Here is a 20723-nt window from a genome sequence, read left to right on the forward strand (position 1 = left end):
GTGACTCATGTCAGCGCATAGTCACACTCCTGGAAAATGTCAGGATTGAAGGGACAAATGCCTGTGGGTTGGAAACCGGCTTGAATGTTTTCGGGTGTTGCAGCTGCAGGCAGAGCAGTCTTCACAACACGTGGAATATCATATATCGTCACTGTCTCGGCAGGATTCCTCTTCATCCAGGCATCGCTCGCAGTGTTTACCATTTTCTTAAATGGGCTGTAGAAACTGCGATCCAACGGCTTATGTCTGGCTGCAGTGGGGGGGGGGGGTGTAAGTAGCACAATCCCCTTTTCTTTGCAGAAGTCGATGGCTACCTCACACATGTGAACAATGGCAAAACCTGCTCTGGGCTGACCTTTGTGTGTGTTTTGCAAAGTGATCAAGAAATAAAAGGGAGTCTTCTGCTTGCATCCATCCTGAGGCGTTACCGCTTCCAGTACTCTCTGTTGCCACGCTCTTAATAAACTATTCTTTATGACATTCACAGGGGATACAAAGAAAGGTGGCGTTGCATTTCCCAGCATATGCTACCTGCCACAAACACACCTCTCTCACCTGATGTCAGTCACGTCATTGCACCCACCTGCTTGACTCTGCGATGTGCGACAACACGGTCTGGTGACTCGACTGTTGTTACACCAGTTTTGTCTACATTCCATATGTCACTGTTGTCATAGTTGTATCTCTCGATAAACTGTCAAAGCCTGTTGAAGAAATGTTCCACATTTGTGTAGTTAAATCTCGTGGCCCATGTAAGGCTGGTTGCCTCTGGACTCCTCATTGACAGGCTGGGATTCCGCTTCATAAAGAATGCGAAGCAGTCAGGCCCTGCTATTTGCTTCTCATCCCATGTTTGTGGGTGCTATATACTATGATATGATCACTATATAGCAAATGGATTGCTACCACTACTTCATGTAGCGTTACTAATAATAATAATAATAATTTTATTTATATAGCACCTTTCTAAAACAATGTTTCAAAGTGCTTCACAAAAAAAATACAGATAAAACCAGACAAGGCAGGAATAAGAGTAAGACCAAATAAGAGTAAAATCAAAAACAGTAAAAATAAAAACAAATATCAAACATTTGTAAAAGTTTTCATAAAAAGAAAAGTTTTAAGACGAGATTTTAAAAAAGCTAAAGACTTAGTTCGTCTTAACTCAGCAGGAAGCAAGTTCCATAGTGTGGGGGCTCTCACAGCAAAAGCCCGGTCACCCTTTGTAACCAACCGAGACCTGGGAATTACTAGCAGGGCTCCATCTGCAGACCTTAATGGTCGAGGGGGAACATAGCAAATCAATAAATCACAAATGTATAAAGGAGCAATACCATTTAACGCCTTAAAAGTGAGCAGTGAAATTTTAAAATCGATTCGAAATATCACAGGGAGCCAGCGTAGGGAGGCAAGCACAGGAGTGATATGGTCATGCCTCCTTGTTCCTGTAATGAGCCGAGCAGCGGCATTTTGTACCAACTGCAGACGGTGGAGGGAGCCCTTGCTGATACCAGAATAAAGTGCATTACAGTAGCCGAGCCGAGAAAAGATAAAAGCGTGTACAACTTTTTGCAAATCAGCAATTGATAAAAATGACCTAATTTTGGAGATTAACTTGAGTTGGAAAAAGCATGACTGAACAACATGTTTAATTTGATTGTCAAAACTGAGGTTAGCATCAAATATTACCCCAAGATTCCTAGCAGCCTGTTTAAGACTACCTGACAGATTATCAAGATTAGTAGCAAACGGACTGATGGAATTTTCGGGACCAAACAGAATGACTTCAGACTTATCATCATTAAATTTAAGAACATTTAGGACATCCAGGATTTCATGTCGGCGAGGCAAGCTGTGAAATTTAATAGGGCGCTAGGATCAGTGGGTTTTAGTGGCATGTATAACTGAGTGTTGTCAGCATAAAAATGGTTGAGCACATGGTGATTTTGAATGACCTGGCCAAGGGGCAGCATGTATATAGAGAAGAGAAGGGGGCCAAGAACTGAGCCTTGAGGGACACCACAACTCAACTGAGCCACTGAGGAGGTAGAGTTACCCAGAACAACAGAAAAAGTTCTGTTGGTGAGGTAAGAGTGTAATAAGTTAAGAGCCGAGCCCTTGATGCCAACCCAAGTCTCTAAGCGATGTAGGAGGATGTTGTGATCAACTGTGTCAAAGTCAGCACTTAAGTCCAAAAGAACTAAAATTGAGCAGTCACCCCTGTCTGCGTTCAGCAGTAGATCACTAGTGACCTTAACTAGAGCTGTCTCAGTGCTATGGAGTGCTCTACTGGAAACAATTAAAAACATTATTTGTGTTCATAAAAGAAATCACCTGAGAAGAAATGACTCTCTCCAGAACCTTAGATAAAAAAGACAATTTGGATATTGGCCTGTAGTTACTTAGGGACAGGGGGTCTAAATTGGGTTTCTTCAGCAATGGGTGAATGATGGCATGCTTAAAACTGTCTGGAAAAGAACCGGAGGCCAGAGAATTATTAAGAATTTGAAGAATAACGGGGCTGACAGTGGAAAATACCTCCTTGAGTGGTTTAGTGGGAATGATGTCTAGGATGCAGGAGGAGGAGCTCATATTGGAGACTGTAGTCTCCAACACTGAAATTGTAATTGGTTGAAATTGGGTGAAAGAGGCAGAATTAACATGGGGAATGGAACGAAAAGACCCTGTCTGGATTTGGGACCTAATATTCTCCACCTTGTTTACAAAATGAGTTAGAAATTTTTCGGACGACTCAACATCAGGTTCAAAAAGAGAAGTGGAGGGGCCATTAATGACAGAATCAAATATCCCGAAGAGAACTTTAGGATTGTGGTTATTTCTCAATATCAGTTCAGAGAAGTATGCTGATCTCGCATCCTTAACTGCCATCTGGTAAATTAACATTAGGTTTTTAAGGGTGTTATGTGTTAATTCGGACTTGTTTGCCTTCCATTGTCGTTCTGTTTTTCTACAAAGTCTTCTAAGGGCACGGGTGTGATCATTCAGCCAGGGGAGGTTACTTAATTTTTGTTTCCTATTTTTAAATGATGCAATTTGGTCGAGGATGGATTGGCACTGATCATTGAATGAATTCAATAGTGCATCTGGATTGAGCGGTGATAAAGAGGGATTAAAGGATGAAGAATTAAAAGCATCACAAAATTTAACTGCAGAGACAGCATTGAGAATACGAGATCGTGTTTTAGGATAATGACTAGGAGTAGCGAGCTGTAGTGGGACTTTGAAAATGACGGTTTTATGGTCAGATACAGGCATATCCACCAAACTGAGACATTCGAGAGATAAACCAGAGGAGAGTACAAGGTCTAAAATGTGGCCTTTGGAGTGTGTGGCCCCTTTAACAGATTGAATGAAGTTAAAAGAATCTACAAGAAGGGTGCTTATTCTTGGCGAATAAGCACCCTGTCATATTTTGGCATGACAATAGATAAAAGGTCAGAAAACTCACAGATAAAACTAACTGAATTAGGGGGCCTATAAATTAAGATGTAGAGAAAAGGGGACGGGCCAGTAATTAAAAAAACTTAAAACCTCAAATGAGATAAAATTACCAAAATTAACAGCATGGAACTTAAGACCTAACTTATAAAAAAACAGCTAGGCCACCCCCTCTACCAGAGGGCCTGGGAATGTGAAGATATGCAAAATCGAGGGGGGGGGTAGCCTCAATAAGGGGAACAGTGTCCCCCGGGGACAGCCATGTCTCAGTAATCATAAAAAAGTCAAGATTATTGGAAACAATAACATCATTAATGATAAAGGACTTATTACCCAGAGATCTCACATTCGAGAGGCCAAAATTGTTTGGCGTCACAGCAGAATTAACACCAACAGGAGTACAACAAATAGGACGCAAATTGCAGATATTTGCTCCAGATATTCGGTTGTTGTTGTTTCTGCTATTAGATACAACGTGTGGATGTGAGGCACGGCGTCCAATAGTCTGTATGGGGGAAAATTCCCGGCGAGAGGGTCAAAGAGAGATGAGGCCAGCGGGGGGAGACAGCGGGCGGAATAGTACCTTCAAGTGCCACCATATATAGGCGGCAGCGGAGTGAGAAGTAAATAGTCAGTCACATGGAGAGGATTGTATTGCGTGCTGCAATGATATGATGACTCCTTCATATAGTTCTCCTATATGATTACCATGGAGCAAATCAAATCAATTTTATTTGTATAGCCCGATATCAGAAATTACAAATTTGCCTCAGTGGGCTTAACAGCAACACAACAGCAAATGTAGTACTACTACTGTAAACTACTAATAAGACACGTTAGCCCCTAGCTAACGGATCCGACCCTTTAGCCGAGCGGTTAGTGACGTCGCCTTGTGGTGCAGTACACCCCGTATCGAATCCCGCACCGGGCAAGAAAATAACCGGTCACACTACTTTTACTACTTCATATATATACTCATACTATGATATGTTTAATTTTTCTAGCAATATAATACTACTATGATATAGTACTTTAAAGCAAATGTACTACGACGTTTACGTTGCTTTAGTCTTCCGGCCGCTAGTCGTCAGTAAAGAGCTGGTGAAGGGTAAGCGACGCTAAACGCTGTCGACAGTCCCGCTTGGGTTTTGTCGTCGTTCTTCCGCGGACTTCCGCCGCGTTCAGCGAGTCGACAAGCGAGCCGATGACCCGCGTCTGTACTATTTGCCGTTTTGCTGTCCGGTTCGTTTGAGGCCCAGATATTTCCTAACCCGGTGAGTGGATATCTAAATGACCACCGGCGGCGTCGGAGTTGCTAAAGCGTAGCTTCGACGCACCCGCTGTTGTGCGTTCTGGTTGGCTGGCTACGCTAACTGGCTAACGTTAGCATAGCCCGACTGCCCTTCTGGTGCGTTCCTCCACAAGGATGATTGACTTGATTGATTCAAAATGACGATTTCGGTTTTTTTGTGCATTTAAGATAAAGACACGAAACCTTATCTGCAGTGAATTCGAGCTAACGTTAGGAAGTCAAAACAGAAAGGCAAGTGTGTTGAGATGGGATTGTGAGTAGTGTGCCAGGCTGACCTGTACCCACTCTTCCCCCTGATCCCAGGTCAAAACAAGCTCCCTTAGAGAACAATGTCGCTTTACGACGACCTGGGGGTGGCGGCCAGTGACACTAAAACAGAAGGCTGGTCCAAGAACTTTAAATTGCTTCAGTCCCAACTGAAAGTGAAGAAAGCAGCGCTGACTCAGGCTAAGGTGAGTCCTCTGTAGGAGATTTCAACCCATTTAACCCCTTGATAGTTACTCAGTTACTATTAGTTACTGTCTTTACTACGACTACTTGCTAACTACCACTCGCTGGTCCTGTCATTACTACTACTATTTAGAACTACTCGTTGCTGCTGCAAGTAACTGTTAACATTACTAGTTACTTTGGCATGCCTTTCATTTTCGATGCTCCTGGGATTGTGGCTTTGGTTATGTGTTGATTTAAGTGTGTGTGTGTGTGGTTTGCAGACTCAGCGAATGAAACAGACCACCGTCCTTGCTCCTGTTATTGATTTGAAGAGAGGAGGTTCCAGTGATGAGAGGCAGATCTCAGACACGCCTCCACATATCGCCGCTGGACTCAAGGTGTCAACCGGCCTCCGTCTCCATCTCCGGCCCATCTGCTGGGCTCTGTATCTGATTGTCTTTGGCCATCTTTCCATTTCTGTCCGTTTTTCTGTCCCTCTCTTTTAATACTGCTTTCGTTATGAGAATATGATAGGTTCTTACATCAATTAATCATTACAACAGTCAAATTGTTAAATACAATGATTTTGCATCTGGCACAATTGCTAAATCTTTCCTCCAAATGAATAGTAGTTACAACTGCAGTTATAGTGCACCTGTCCTTAAATGAACATCTATATAAGGGCAAATCCTGATCTGCAACACGTACCGGAACTGATCCATGAATTGCCCTGTGAAAAAACCTGGATCTCAAAACTAAACTTTCCGTCACACATCAGATTCTATAGACATTCACGGTGAATTGCTGCTATGTTGGGCGTGACACATGTTCTCTTAACTTTTTGTATGCATTTGTCAGGATGCCACACCGGGCGGGTTCTCCTCGGGAGATGTTCTGGTCCCTCTGGCGGACGAGTATGACCCCATGTTCCCCAATGACTATGAAAAGGTGATGAAGAGACACAGGGAGGAGCGACAAAGGCAAAGGGAGCAGGAAAGACAGAAGGAGATAGAAGAGAGAGAAAAGTAGGTTCATGGACACAGTAGTAAAACATTATTATGGTTTTTGTTTGTTTGTTTATTTATTTGGGACTGTCGACTGTGCACAAATATCCTTTTTCTGTTAGCACCCTGCTTGCTGCCCATTATAACCATATTCCTTTGCTGTTGTGGAGAGTCAGGACTTTTTGTCAGTCAGAGTCCTCTCAGCAAACCACAGAAAGTTCTTTCAGAAGCGTTAACCCGACTCTGAGAATGCCATGTGTGTGTTTTTATATGCAGGAAGAGGAAGGATAGACACGAGGGCGGAGCGCCCAGTGGATTCTCTCGCTTCCCGGCAGCGGAGGGTGACTCGGATGAAGATGAGGAGTATGAAAAGGAGAAGAGGAAAAGAAGTGAGCGGTCAACACTTGGTTAAGAGGAGCAGGGGAATGTTTAGCTTGTGATCAGACCCAATGCAATCTTAATGCATCCGTAATAATTTGAATAACTGCACTTTGATCACGATTATTAAAACTTTGCTATAGTTTGGAAAGATTTTATTTGGTTTATTTTGCTTTGAGAGGAGACATACTCTTATCATGAACTTGAGGCTGGTTTATCTATTATCGCCATATTTTAGCGCATATTTGATCACTTGGGTTCTATTTCTCTTCTTCCTTTCTCTCTCAGCTATGGGTGGAGCTGCCATTGCCCCTCCGTCATCCCTTGTGGATAGAGATGGTAAGTTAGTTCTATGGTTTCAAAGAAAGTTGAATCAGTTCATCTGGACACAACATTTATTGACAGAAATGTTTCATCACTCATCTAAGTGACCTCTTCAGTCTAAACAGACTGCAGGTATCCCCACCCTTTTAAACAGTACAGTTGCATAACGACACCATTGGTCAGTTTCATATGCAAATAGGCTTGACCATTAACTAGCGTTTCAGTGGCCATGTGTACTATTCACAGAGGATTTAGGAATGTTTGCAATCACAGCATTAAATGGTGACGGACGTACTCTTAGCCCCCCCCCCCTCGCTTCAGGGATGGTCGTTCCCTCTTCACATAGATGGCTTCTTTGACTCCCCATTCAAACCAGTGTTCCTTCCTGTTAAGGATGTGCACATCGTCATCCTTGAAAGAGTGGCCACTGGCCTGTAAAGGAGGTAGACTATGGAGTCCTGGACTGACGTGTTAGCTCTTCTGTGTTGTGCCATCCTCTTGGCCAGCATCTGTTTAGTTTCTCCAATGTACAAGTCACAGCAATTCTCCTGGCACCTAACAGCGTACACCATATTGCTCAGGTTGTGCCAGGGGACCCGATCCTTGGGATGGACCAACTTCTGGCACAGCTTATTTTGGGGTTTGAAAGCAACTGAGATGCAGTGTTTGGAAAATGCACGTCTCGACTTTTCCAACACTCCCGCCACATACGGAATCACCACTGGTTTATGCTTAGGCAGCTGTTGTCCTTCTGCATTGTTTGGGCGTCTTCCTGGCATTGATAAATGCCCAGTTAGGATAACCACAGTTAACCAGGGCCTGTTTAATGTGGGATTTCTCCCCTTCCCCGGCCGCTGTGTCAGTAGGGACGTTGTCAGCTCGGTGGTACAGCGTCCTGGTGACTCCTAGTTTGTGCTCCAGTGGATAATGAGAGTCAAACCTGAAGTACTGATCAGAGTCTGTGTGGGTTTATGGTAAACATCAACGATCAAATGTCCCCTATCACCAATTGCAACTTAACAGTCTCATCCTCCTTGGTGAACTTGATGTGGTTATCCACAGAGTTAATGTGGTCAGTGAAATGTGGTACGTCCTGAGATTTTATTTTAACTCAGGTGTCATCCACAAATCTGAACTAATGGCTAGGTTGTGTCCCTGGATAGGACATGAGAGCCCTCTTTTCCACTTCGTCCATACACAAGTTGGCCACTATTGGTGAGACTGGGAAACCCCATAGCACACCCATATTTCTGCCTATAGTACTGCCCCCTGTATGTGAAGTATTTGGACTGAAGACACAGTTTCAGGAGCAGACACACTTGGTCAGTGTTAAGGGTGGTCCTATTGCTAAGGGTGGGGTCGTTTTTTAATTTCATACGGACTACCTCCACTGCTTCATCAACAGGAACACGTGAAGAGAGGCTTAACATCATAAGAGACCATTATTTCATCCACCTCCATAATGTTTCTGTTAATAAACGTTGTGTCCAGGTGAACTGATTCAACTTAGTTTGATTTTCTTACCTGGATTATTGAGCATGCATGAAGGCAGTTGTTCGTTATTCTGCAATGGCACAGTATGTCCAGCAGGTGACAGTATATTGCAGGTCAGCTGTGGATTCTCAACCTGCGTGTTCTGTAGAATATCTCAGAGGAGATGGCAATTTAGTTTCTCCTCAATTATATTACGTAAACTTAATTAAAATTTCAAATGCAGTAACCCTAAAAATAACGTGGAGTAACATTCAAAAGTGTGTAGAGGCAATACATTTCACATTTCCATTTCTTAAACCATCACGTGAAAAAGATGGGTTTCTGGCCAGTTGTTTGCAGTAACTATGACATGAAAATAGTGAATCCAAGTTCTGTCTGCAGAAAAGTTCCAGTGTAGTTCAATTTCATAAATACTGTTTTTTCAGTGACAGTACAGCATTTCGTGTTTTTGAGCATAATGTAAAGATGGCCCCTCGCTCTCTCTTTCGCTCCTTTTCTCTCTGTCTTTCTCAGGCTCCTCTTCATCCTACCCGTATGAAGAAGAAGGGCGCCCCTCCAGAGGCTCAAAAGCAGCTATCCCCCCACCCATGTTTGAGGACTCTGACCGTCCACGTTCGCCTCCTGGGCCCACCAACTCTTTTCTGGCTAACATGGGGTCAGTGGTGCTCCAACTGAAACATAAAATGCCTACACAAACACACACACACACACACACACACTTGATAGTTATACCAAGAACAGGGATTTCTATGAAGCGGTCTTTTATTAATTGATTAATTAATTTTGTAATTATTCTTTAGTCCCCCCCCCCCCATTTATTTCCTGTTTTTATATAAACCTCATTGCATCCTGGCTAATATGATCTGAGTGCTAGATTTCAGTATAATCTTTCTTGTGTTTAACGCTTATTATGGTATCTTTTAAAAATTACAACTTTCTTTGCGAACTGATAAACACATTATTAGACATTATTCTTACTTTTTGTCTTTCTCAGAGGAGAAAGGAGGAACAAGGGCATTAAGCTCAGTTATACGAGAACAAAACAGTCAAACACAAGTTCACAAAAAACTTGAGAAAAACAATGCAGGTAAAGGTGCCATGTATAGTATTGCAGCTCTTCTGAAACATAATACGATGAGTTGGTTTCCGCATCAAAAAAGATAGCCGCAGGAGTCTTGGTTTGATTCGTAGCTTTCATTCATGTTGCTGAACGATAGAGGTCAGCATTTAAGTAGAAACTGCACATTGTACCTTGAAACATCAGCCGTATGAATGTTTGGTTTTTTACATTTCAGTTGCCATGACACACTAAGCTCTACTCTTCATTCGGTGTAATTCCAAAAAAAAAGGAAGGAAAGAGTTAGCGGTGTCACGCACTGAAAGCGTGTTGGAGAACCACAGTGACCATGGTTCAGTGGTGCCTAATCTTGTTCCCTGGAGGATTGTGGGTATGCTGGTTTTTGTTCCAACCCAACATGAAAACGGGCGAATTTCTACAACTAACAGTCTGTGAAATCAGTCGGCATAGTGTTGGGCTGGAATGAAAGCCTGCGTATACACAGCTGTCCATGGCACATGATTAGGCACCGCTGCCGTATTGCAACTAGTACGGTCACAAACTTTTAAGGAGGTCGCCCGCTTGTAATTAGGTGTATCTTTAGATGTCACTGCTTCCACAACCTTCTGTCCAGTTACGAATACATGAGCTTGTTATCTCCGACTTCAGGACGTCTTTCACAGTCCTGAGTATAGAGTGGGAGGTAACCAACGTATGATGAACTGTGTTTAATATTTGCTGTTAATATTTGAGTCACTCCTTCCAGATTGTCCTGTCCTGTGTTTTCCCTCCTCGCACATCCCTCTAAGCTTTCCTACTGTCTGTCTTGATAAGTCAACCACATTCTCTTCTCTGTCTCTGATAGAGGCTGATTCTCGTCTCAAGTAAGTGCACAAGTCTAACTGTCCCTTTCCCCCATGGCGTGTGCCCATAGGGGTACAGTGGCTCATAAAATCATGCAGAAGTATGGCTTCAGAGAGGGCCAGGGTCTGGGCAAACATGAGCAGGGCCTCAGCACCGCCCTGTCGGTGGAGAAGACCAGCAAGAGAGGAGGCAAGATCATCATTGGTGATGCCACGGAAAAACGTAACTACAGATCCTCCATGTAGCTTCTGTCACTAAGACCTAGCAGAGATATCTCTCTCTCTCTCTCTCTCTCTCTCTCTCTCTCTCTCTCTCTCTCTCTCTCTCTCTCTCTCTCTCTCTAAGACCTAACAGAGATCTCTCTATCTCTGTCTGTCTCTCTCTCTGTTCTGTCTCTCTCTCCAAGACCTAACAGAGATCTCTGTCTCTCGCTGTCTCTGTGTGTGTCTCTCTCTCTGTCTCTCTCACCCGCTTGTCACCTTTTCCAGATGTCACACTAACCTTTGCTTTCAGTATAAAGTAGCAAATATGAAACCTCACTCCATCTTTCTCAACTCTCTACATTTTTTTTTCTTTTTCACATTCTGTCACGCGCCCTACATTTTTATCTCCCTGCTAGGCGAGATAGAGACAGAGCGACTGTGGTCTCTTGCTTCTTTAACCTGATGTTTTTGTCCGTGTCTGTAGATAAACGGTTTTGGTTTTTAAGTACCTCACAATGCTGTTTGATGTAATTTCAGTATCAGTCAAGGTTCACAGTGTGGATTATTCCTCGTGTTAAAGTATTTTCAACATTTTTTTTTTAATCCATCAGTGACTATTCTTTTAGCTTCAACATTGTAGCATCGTTTTCCTTTTATTATTTTTTTTGTGGTGTGCTTATGTCTGTACTTTTTCATTTTGTGTGCGTGCGTATGTGCGTGCGTGTGTGTGTGTGTGTGTGTGTGTGTGTGTGTGTTTGATGGAGCAGCAGGGTCCGGCCAGCCAGGTGCTGCTGAAGCTTCAAGTGGAGGCTTCTCAGGTTGGCCTCCATTCCCATTTCCTCTTTTCCATGTACATCATTTCCTGTCCCGCCCCTTTGTTTTTGTTTGTTTTGTTTGCGTGTGTGTGAGCGAGTATGTTTTCGTGCACCATCTGGGAAATGTCTCACACTCTAGATGTGATTCAGAGTAGCAGTGCTCAGTTCATTTCAGCGTGTGGATCAGGTCTCTTCTGTCCACGGCCACCGATCAAAGAATTTGATCCCAAAAACAAGACGAGATCAACCTGTCTTATTATTAACTTACCTGTCCCTCATACAAGAAACAAAAACATACAATAAATCAACAACTCCACGAGCTGTACATTGTGTAGTTGAGCACTATACCCTTCAGAAATAATGTCTTGCATCCGGGTAGCATAGCGGTCTATTCCGTTGCCTCCCAACACGGGGATCGCCGGTTTGAATCCCCATGTTACCTCCGGCTTGGTCGGGCTTCCCTACAGACACAATTGGCCGTGTCTGCGGGTGGGAAGCCGGATGTGGGTATGTGTCCTGGTCGCTGCACTAGCGCCTCCCCTGGTCGGTCGGGGCGCCTGTTCAGGTGGGAGGGAGAACTGAGGGGGAATAGCGTGATCCTCCCACGCGCTACGTCCCCCTGGTGAAACTCCTCACTGTCAGGTAAAAAGAAGCAGCTGGCGACGCCACATGTGCTGGAAGAGGCATGTGGTAGTCTGCAGAACCTCCCCGGATCAGCAGAGGGGGTGGAGCAGAGACCAGGACGGCTCGGAAGAGTGGGGTAATTGGCCAAGTACAATTGGGGAGAAAAAGGGGCCCCCCTGCAAAAGAAAAAGATAATGTCTTGTGAGCAGCCTATCTTACAGGACAGAATGTCTTACCTAATGAGAAATTCCTCCAGAATGTTTGCTGTCATGAAGGTATTACTTATTAAGTAAGTATTTTATATTTGTAATTACCCTTTATAATTACTATTCAGTCTAGTCACCCTACTCCCCTATGGTGTAAGACACCTCTGTTTGAGGATGGACGCCTCTGTCTTATTGGAGTGCACACTGAACACATTAAGTGCTTTGGACTGAAAGACTTCGTATGTATTTGATGCTGGCGTTGCACTGGATGCTGTTTTTTCTTTTTGTTTTGTGTTATTTCACAACGTCACACTCGTCTGTGAATCCCTGAACTGGTACATGACAAAAACAGGTTGGGGGGGAAGTAATGAGAAATTCAGGTTTTTACTGGGCTGCTCTTCAGTAAGGCACATCTCTGTCCACGGCCCTCAGTGTCCAGCAGCAGGAGACTGTGGTTATGTGAGGTGCTTCCCAAGCATGTGTGTGTGTGTGTGTGTGTGTGTTTGAGTGGTGTTCAAAAAGGGGCACAGACCGAGCACACTCAGTCAAATATCCCTTGATACTCAAGTGAAGTGTTTCTTCCATGTGGCTTGGCGTGCTCTGCTGTTGGTCCTCTGACTGAACCTGTACCTGGGGTCTGGGCTAGCCAGTGGAAGATGTCTGTAATCACAATGATTCTGACTTTATTCAGTGTCACTTTATTTAAAACAACTTTATCTACAGAGCCATTTTCAAATCAGAAATCACCAAAACCAGTAAAGTATGTCGATAAACTGATAACATCTGTTCCTGTCTCTTGACCCTTTCAGCCGACTCGAAGAAGTCAGAGACCAACCCGCTCACAGAGATCCTCAAGTGCCCGACCAAAGTGGTTTTGCTGCGTGTAAGTCTTGCTGCCTTGCATGTGTTTGTTTGTGTAAGTGTGTATGTATGTATAAGTGTGTGTATTGTGTTGTGTCTATGTACAGCCTGAAGTCCTGGTGTCCAGATGGGGTTGGTGTTAAAAGTCCATGTAGTACAATAATTTGCTATGAACCTTTGAGTACCCCCCAACCGGATTAATCACCTGCAGTGTTATTGCCCAAGGATTCCTGAAGACAGGGAAATTGTTAGAAAAATGTCACAGACTTCATACATGGACAACTTCTAAAACAAAACCACAGGACTCGCTGTTTCTGTGGGAACAGAACTCTTGAACAGAACTGTGGGAACAGAACTCTGAACTCTTGTCAGAACTGGATCATTTTCTGCTTTCTTGCCCGGAAAAGTGTTGGTATCAGTCAACGACAGACAAAGGACATGGGAGTTTTCTGAATAATCATAGATTGTTATTTTGGGTGTCTGGGTGGCGTAGCGGTCTATTCTGTTGCCTACCAACACAGGAATCGCGGGTTCAAATCCCTGAGTTACCACTGGCTTGGTCGGGCATCCCTACAGACACAATTGGCCATGTCTGCGGGTGGGAAGCCGGTGTGGGTGTGTGTCCTGGTCGCTGCACTAGCGCCTCCTCTGGTTGGTCGGGGCACCTGTTCAGGGTGGAGGGAAAACTGGGGGGAATGTGATCCTCCCACGCGCTACGTCCCCCTGGTGAAACTCCTCACTGTCAGGTGAAAAGAAGCGGCTGACGACTCCACATGTATGGGAGGAGGCATGTGGTAGTCTGCAGCCCTCCCCGGATCAGCAGAGGGGGAGGAGCAGCGACCGGGATGGCTCGGAAGAGTGAAGTAGTTGGCCGGATACAATTGGGGAGAAAAGGGGGGAAAGATCCCCCCCCCCCAAAAAAAGAATAGATTATTATTTCTTTAACCACTGAGTTAATCTCAGATGGTGTCATATGAGTGATCTGGTCGCTCAGCCTGATAAACACACACCATGTGGACTCAGGCCTGTTGGCAGAGTCCCGGATTAGAATCTTTTCCTGCTTGTCTTCTTGTCGCTGTCCTGTCCAATGGAAGTAGAATTGTCCAAAAAAAATCTTAAGGAAATGAAAATTAAAACAGTGTTGCTGGAGGTTGTTTTTGTTTAACTTACAGACACCTGTTGTGATTTGTGGTAACTACAGGGATGTTGGACACAGATGAACGAACCTAAGATTTGGTTATTAGTGTTAAGTACCTTTTGGTGTCTTGAGAGCTTCTGCTTGATAGCCACAACAATTTAAGATAAGCTAATCTCTATTTAGGATGGCACGGTGGCGCAGTGGTTAGCGCGGTCGCCTCACAGCAAGTAGGTCCTGGGTTCAAACCCCAGGGTTGTCCAACCTTAGGGTCATCTCAGGTCATCCTCTGTGTGGAGGTTGCATCTTCTCCCCATGTCTGTGGTGGGTTTTCTCCGGGTGCTCCGGTTTCCCCACCATCAACAAGACATGCATGTTAGGGTTAATACTCCTGTCTGTGTCCCTGACCGAGGCATGGCAAGATGAACGGGAGTTGGTCCCCGGGTGCTGCACGGCGGCTGCCTACTGCTCCTAGCTACCCAGCTAGGACGGGTTAAATGCAGAGCCTAATTTCCCCAGAGGGATCATTAAAGTATATTAAGAAAAAAATCATGCCCGAAGAGAAATTCGGGTGTAGATAGCAACAAGAGGGTAAAAAAAACAAAACAAACAAACATCAACAGCAGTAAATAGATAGATAGTAGAGGTCAGTCACCTCGGGATCAGAATAATACTAAACCTAAAATTAATTAATAGCATAGCATATACACACACATGGCATAACAGCATATACACTCCCCCAGCAGTATGCTCTATCATCAGTTCCATAAATAAATAGCAACTTGTACGGTGTAGATAGTACACAATGTGCAATATGCACATTGCACAAAATGAGCAACTACAAAAGTGTTATAGATATTCACGGATTAGCCATTGTCTTGAATGAGATAGCAATAGAAAACATAAAAAAGACATTTGTTGGCATGTAAATGTTGCATGTAGGTCAGGTGAATTGGCCATACTAAATTGTCCCTAGGTGTGAATGTGTCGTCCCTGTGATGGCCTTGCGGCCTGTCCAGGGTGTCTCCCTGCCTGCCGCCCAATGACAGCTGGGATAGGCTCCGGCGTCCCGCGACCCTTCTTGGGATAAGCGGCTTGGATAATGGATGGATGGATGTAAATGTTAAGGATTGTAGCTTTAAATGGACTTTTCTTTCCCTAGAACATGGTGGGCCGAGGAGAGGTGGACGAGGACCTGGAGGGAGAGACCAAAGAAGAATGTGAGAAATACGGAAAAGTGATCAAATGCGTCATCTTTGAGGTGAGAGAGCATCACTTTACTTCACTTTCACTTGGGTTGGGTTTCCCTGAACAGCCACCCTAAAAACAACTGTCCTTGTCCTCCTCAGATCGCGGTCGTGACAGACGATGAAGCCGTGAGGATATTCCTGGAGTTTGAGAGAGTCGAGTCGGCCATCAAAGGTCAGTGTTTTGTTTTTGTTTTTTTGTTGGAAGTTGTTGATTACATTGTTTGTGTGTTTATTTGTTTACTACAGTGTCGGGGTCTTTAAATTATCTTTGTATGAGAGCTGAGGCACACACAAGCTAGTAACAACCCACGTCAGCAGTTTAACCCATGACCTCTTTAGGGGCAACATGCAAGCAGTGGTTGGTGTGCATCATTTGAGAATTTTTTTTTTCTTGTTTTTTGGGGGGATTTTTTCCCCAGTTGTACCTGACCAATCACCCTGGGTTGCTGCCCCCCCCCCCCGATCAGGGGAGGGCTGCAGACTACCACATGCCTCCTCCAATACATGTGGAGTCGCCAGTTGCTTCTTTTCACCTGACAGTGAGGAGTTTCAGCGCGTGGGAAGATCACGCTATTCCCCCCAGTTCCCCCCCACCCCGAACAGGTGCCCCAACCAACCAGAGGAGGCGCTAGTGCAGCAACCAGGACATATACCCACATCCGACTTCCCACCTGCAGACACGGCTAATTGTGTCTGTAGGGACGCCTGACCAAGCCGCATGTAACACGGGGATTTGAACCGGTGATCCCCGTGTTGGCAGGCAACAGAATAGACCGCCACGCCACCCGGATGCCCCATCATTCGAGAATTTCAGTTTGACATCTGCATCATGAAACTGTTGACAGCAAATGTCCAAATCCAGTAACACTAATGCATGCTCTTTACTGCTACAGTTGATGATACTTCATGAACTTGTAGTTTCTGTGGCCTGTTACACATCTGGACAGTTGCAGCCTGCTAGCAAGTTAGCAGTTTACTTCACAATGATGTATTGCACAGGACTTCTTGGATTACCCTTGCTAGCGTTTTCTCACTCAGATCTTTACTTCTGGTGACCCGCAACTCGGCAAGGACAGCATGGTTTAAAAAAAACCTTCAGTCAGGTCCTTGATGTCCCAACATAGGTCGGAGGTCACTTTACTCTTCACTGTGAGGGTTTTGTGATCATCAACAGACAAAAGGTTTGCCTCTGCACCAGTAGGAGTGAGGTTGTTTGTGGTGTTTGCCTCTATTCTGCAAAAGAAATACAAAACATATGTAGCCACAAACAAAAACATAATTGATAATAGTTCCAGATAGGAAAGAGCAGGCATGAACAACAGCTGCAGTTGATTGGTGAACCAGGCAACTAACTTTTTAACCAGGACATTGGATACACCCCACACGAAAGGAGCAGCATCAGCCTCTGCAAGAAATACAGAATTTCAGCAATTGGCAAAACTCGTAAAAGCAAAACAGAACAGTGTCCCTGCCTTGTCAGACTTGAGGTTCTCTCATGGCCTGGAGGTAGAGGACACATACTCAGATGGACAGTCCACAATGCTTTATCTCTCACCTTTATAACAACTTTGTTAAATTCTTTTGCCCTGTGATGGCCTGGCGGCCTGTCCAGGGTGTCTCCCTGCCTGCCGCCCAATGACTGCAGGGAAAGGCTCCAGCATCCCCACAGCCCTGACAGCAGGATGAGCGGTTTGGATAATGGATGGATGGATGGAAAAAAACATGTTTCGGTCCCTCTCTTTACGTTCCCAAATCAAACCCAGTTGGGCACAAATGTGTTGGAAGTGTTCTGAATCTCAGGTTGGTGCTTCTAGCGCCCACTTGGCCTTTCAAAGTGACTGCCGTGTTCTTGCCTTGATTCTTCAGGAATCCAGACTAACTTTTTCCACTAGCAGCACTGATGCTCCCTACTGAACATTTTAGGAGAACCAGCACAAAATTTAGGAGGTTAACTTAAATGGACATGCAGTGTAATGCATTCATGTTTTTTCCATCTTAGCTGTATTACTCAATGCTAAGCTACTTTCCATACTGTAGTTAATATATCCTGAGCATCCTCATGCTGGACTTCAACATGGCCAGTATTCACCGGCCTCCCTTGATGCAGGATCTGTGTGTAGACTACGGGCAGCATGGCTCAGGAGGTAGAGCGGGTCGTCTAGTAATCAGAAGGTTGCCGGTTCGATCCCTGGCTCCTCCAGAGAGCGTGTTGAAGTGTCCTTGTGCAAGACACTGAACCCCTAACTGATGAGCTGGTTGGTGCCTTGCATGGCAGCATTGAATTTTACTGTCATTTCAGCCTCTTCTGCAGACCGATTAGTAGAGTCCTGACTCGTCAGTACTGTTGGCAGAGGCCCTGCAATTCCATCAATGCATCTGTCCCTGCATAGTTTATGCTTCATGCTGTTGCTGCACTTTACGAGTGTTTCATGCTTAAAGTGTGCGGTCGAGTCGGCAAACTTCATTTTCCCCATTGATGTTGGGCCACGCCGAGAGCAGTACATACAATACACGGCGTTCCTTTGTTTGCAATATCTCCGCTGCATAAATTGCGCGGGCCGTTCCTGTCAGAAAGAGTAGGTCTTATCCTTTTTCAGCACCAGATCGCCTGCTGATCCCTCATCTGAATTGTCCTCATCAGAGATTTGGGATTGTGGTGGCACAGGAATGATGTTTTCCTCCCGAAAAGTGAATTGATAGTTCGTTTCATTGTCACCAAAGGGCAGAGCGAGCGCACTCATGGACCGGACACCGGTAGATGACAAGCCCTGCAGAATTTTCCCCAAATTCCCGTGTTGTTATGGTGACGAAAGCCTTGCATTAGCTCTCCACTCTAATCTCTCTCTCTCCAATTCTCTCTCTCTCTCACACACACACACACACCACTTCTCACTTCCACCTGGTTTTCCACATGATATATGATGATTTTACGAAAGGGTGGCACAGTGGTTAGCGCGGTCGCCTCACAGTAAGAGGGTCCTGGGTTTGAGCCCCGAGGTAGTCCAACCTTGGGGGTTGTCCCGGGCCGTCCTCTGTGTGGAGTTTGCATGTTCTCCCCATGTCTGCGTGGGTTTCCTCCGGGTGCTCCGGTTTCCTCCCACAGTCCAAAGAGACGTGTGTGTGTGTGTGTGTGTGTGTGTGTGTTTGTGGGCCCTGTGATGGCCTGGCTGCCTGTCCAGGGAGTCTCCCCGCGTGCTGCCCAGTGACTGCTGGGATAGGCTCCAGCATTCCTGCGACCCTGAGTAAGGATAAGTGGTTTAGATAATAAATGGATGGATGGATTTTAAGAAACAAAACCAAAAATGGGGTATATTTGCAAGTCGCACTGGTGCTCCCAATTTGGTATAATCGTAGCACTGTCACCAAAGATGGTCGCAAAATGCGACTAAATGGTCGCAATCTGGATCCCTGATTCTTACGTTTTGCTTTAATTTGAAGTCTGAGCTTAACTCTCTGTATTTTTATTAGCTTCATATATGTTTTCAGTTCCAGCTCAAGTTCATCAACAGCAAAATTGCTTTCTAAATACCGGGCATTTGTTTTGGTGGTGTACTGTTAAAAAAGACTCATGGAAAGAAGAGCTTTTAAGTAGATCCCACCGACGTTACTTATGAAAATGATCGACATGACCTAAAGTTACCACAATTCCTAGCCCAGTAACAAAAGAAGGAATTATGGAATGATAGGTATTTTCATTGTGCGGTTTGTGTTTTCAGTTCCCTCCAAAACTCTGTACAAGAGTCCACCGGTATCGCACTTTGTTCCCGTGCGTACATCCCGTAAAGCTGCACAACAGAGACACGAACATGCCGTGTTTAACACGAAAACCCTACGCCTATCTCACAGTGTGTGTATGAAAAGTATCTGGAGTGCGATAAGAAACCGGGAGTAATTGTGTAACACTGCTCCGCCGTTGAATAACTGCTCCATTAATGTGGCCGGCCCGCTTCAAATGGGTCGGCCCAGATCAGAAAGAAGGTGAGACGCGTCTCCCTGTGGTGTTACATCACACCTGGCCCAGCACCCCGGTCCGGTCCCCCCGGTACCAGCTGCACCGGTCCTCCGCCAGGACTCTGAGAAAGGGGGACAGAGACACCAGACTGGCACTGTTCAGTAAGATACCAAAACTATGACAATATCTGATAACGACCCCCCGGTATGCGTCGGCTGTACTGACAGCTGCCCACGCTGCGTGATGTACCCTTCAGTGACGGAGGGATCTGATGTGCAGAGGACAGCCAAGTTAAACACAGTTCTCTCACTTCTCTCTTTCAGTAATCCTTTTATTGTTTGACTTTTTTAAACTCTTATTTTGAAGAATCTCTTGTCGGCATCTTGGCCTCCATCAGACAGGACAGACCTGTCTGTCTAGACAGCAGGCATGGACAGGAAACAGGGCGAAGAGGAAAGATGAGGATGTGTCAGCAGAGGTCTCGAGGCCAGATCCAAACATGTGTTATGAGTGTTATTGGTGTCGAAAGACTAAATCTAGAGACTGACGACCAAGGTCGTGTGTATACATACGCCCGTTTGACTGTCCATCTTCTTTGCTGCAGAAACCTGTGGAGTTAAAACATTCACACTGATTTTTTTTAATTGTACTTGACCAATTACCCCACTCTTCTGAGCCGTCCCGGTCGCCGCTCCACCCCCTCTGCCGATCCGGGGAGGGCCGCAGACTACCACACGCCTCCTCCGATACATGTGGAGTCGCCAGCCCCTTCTTTTCACCTGACAGTGAGGAGTTTCCCCAGGGGGACGTAGCGTGTGGACGGATCACGCTGTTCCCCCCCAGTTCCCCCCCAAACAGGCGCCCCGACTGACCAGAGGAGGCGCTAGTGCAGCGACCAGGATACATATCCACAGCCGGCTTCCCATCCGCAGACACGGCCAATTGTGTGTACAGGGACGCCTGACCAAGCTGGAGGTAACACAGGGATTCGAACCGGCGATCCCCGTGTTGGCATTCACACTGTTTAGTGAAAAGTGGCTCTTAAGTCGGCCTCTCACGACCGCCCTTGAACGGAAATGGATTTGACTGCAATACTGCAATGCTACAGCCACACACACACACGCACACACACACACACACACACACACACACACACACACACACACACACACACAGAGCGTCACGGTGAGGTCATCCGTTGATAAGGTGACTGTCAAGACAGACAGCAAAAACTGAAGTGAACTGGGAGTATCAGTCACTGTCAGGCAGTCCAGCACTCTGGGTCTGTTTGTGGAAGTTGCCCGGAATCAGTACTTCCGTCTTTCCAAGAACTGGAACTGAAATGGAATTTTT

At 45.3% G+C, this 20723-nt stretch overlaps 1 protein-coding gene across 1 annotated transcript in view; it reads left to right on the forward strand.

The window, feature by feature from the left end:
• Positions 1–4633: 4633 nt before the first annotated feature.
• The window catches only part of rbm17 (RNA binding motif protein 17), a 29926-nt gene continuing 13836 nt past the window's right edge, over positions 4634–20723 (forward strand). The window contains exons 1-12 of the mRNA XM_056275866.1: positions 4634–4733; positions 5075–5223; positions 5485–5601; positions 6062–6228; positions 6484–6596; positions 6874–6924; positions 8917–9058; positions 10395–10546; positions 11295–11345; positions 12982–13055; positions 15331–15429; positions 15518–15590. Coding sequence (XP_056131841.1) covers positions 5101–5223; positions 5485–5601; positions 6062–6228; positions 6484–6596; positions 6874–6924; positions 8917–9058; positions 10395–10546; positions 11295–11345; positions 12982–13055; positions 15331–15429; positions 15518–15590 — 1162 coding nt within the window. The 5' untranslated portion in view covers positions 4634–4733; positions 5075–5100. The remainder of the gene's footprint in view (positions 4734–5074; positions 5224–5484; positions 5602–6061; positions 6229–6483; positions 6597–6873; positions 6925–8916; positions 9059–10394; positions 10547–11294; positions 11346–12981; positions 13056–15330; positions 15430–15517; positions 15591–20723) is intronic.

This window comes from Lampris incognitus, chromosome 3 (assembly GCF_029633865.1).
Source record: "Lampris incognitus isolate fLamInc1 chromosome 3, fLamInc1.hap2, whole genome shotgun sequence".
NCBI classification, from domain to species: Eukaryota; Metazoa; Chordata; class Actinopteri; order Lampriformes; family Lampridae; genus Lampris; species Lampris incognitus.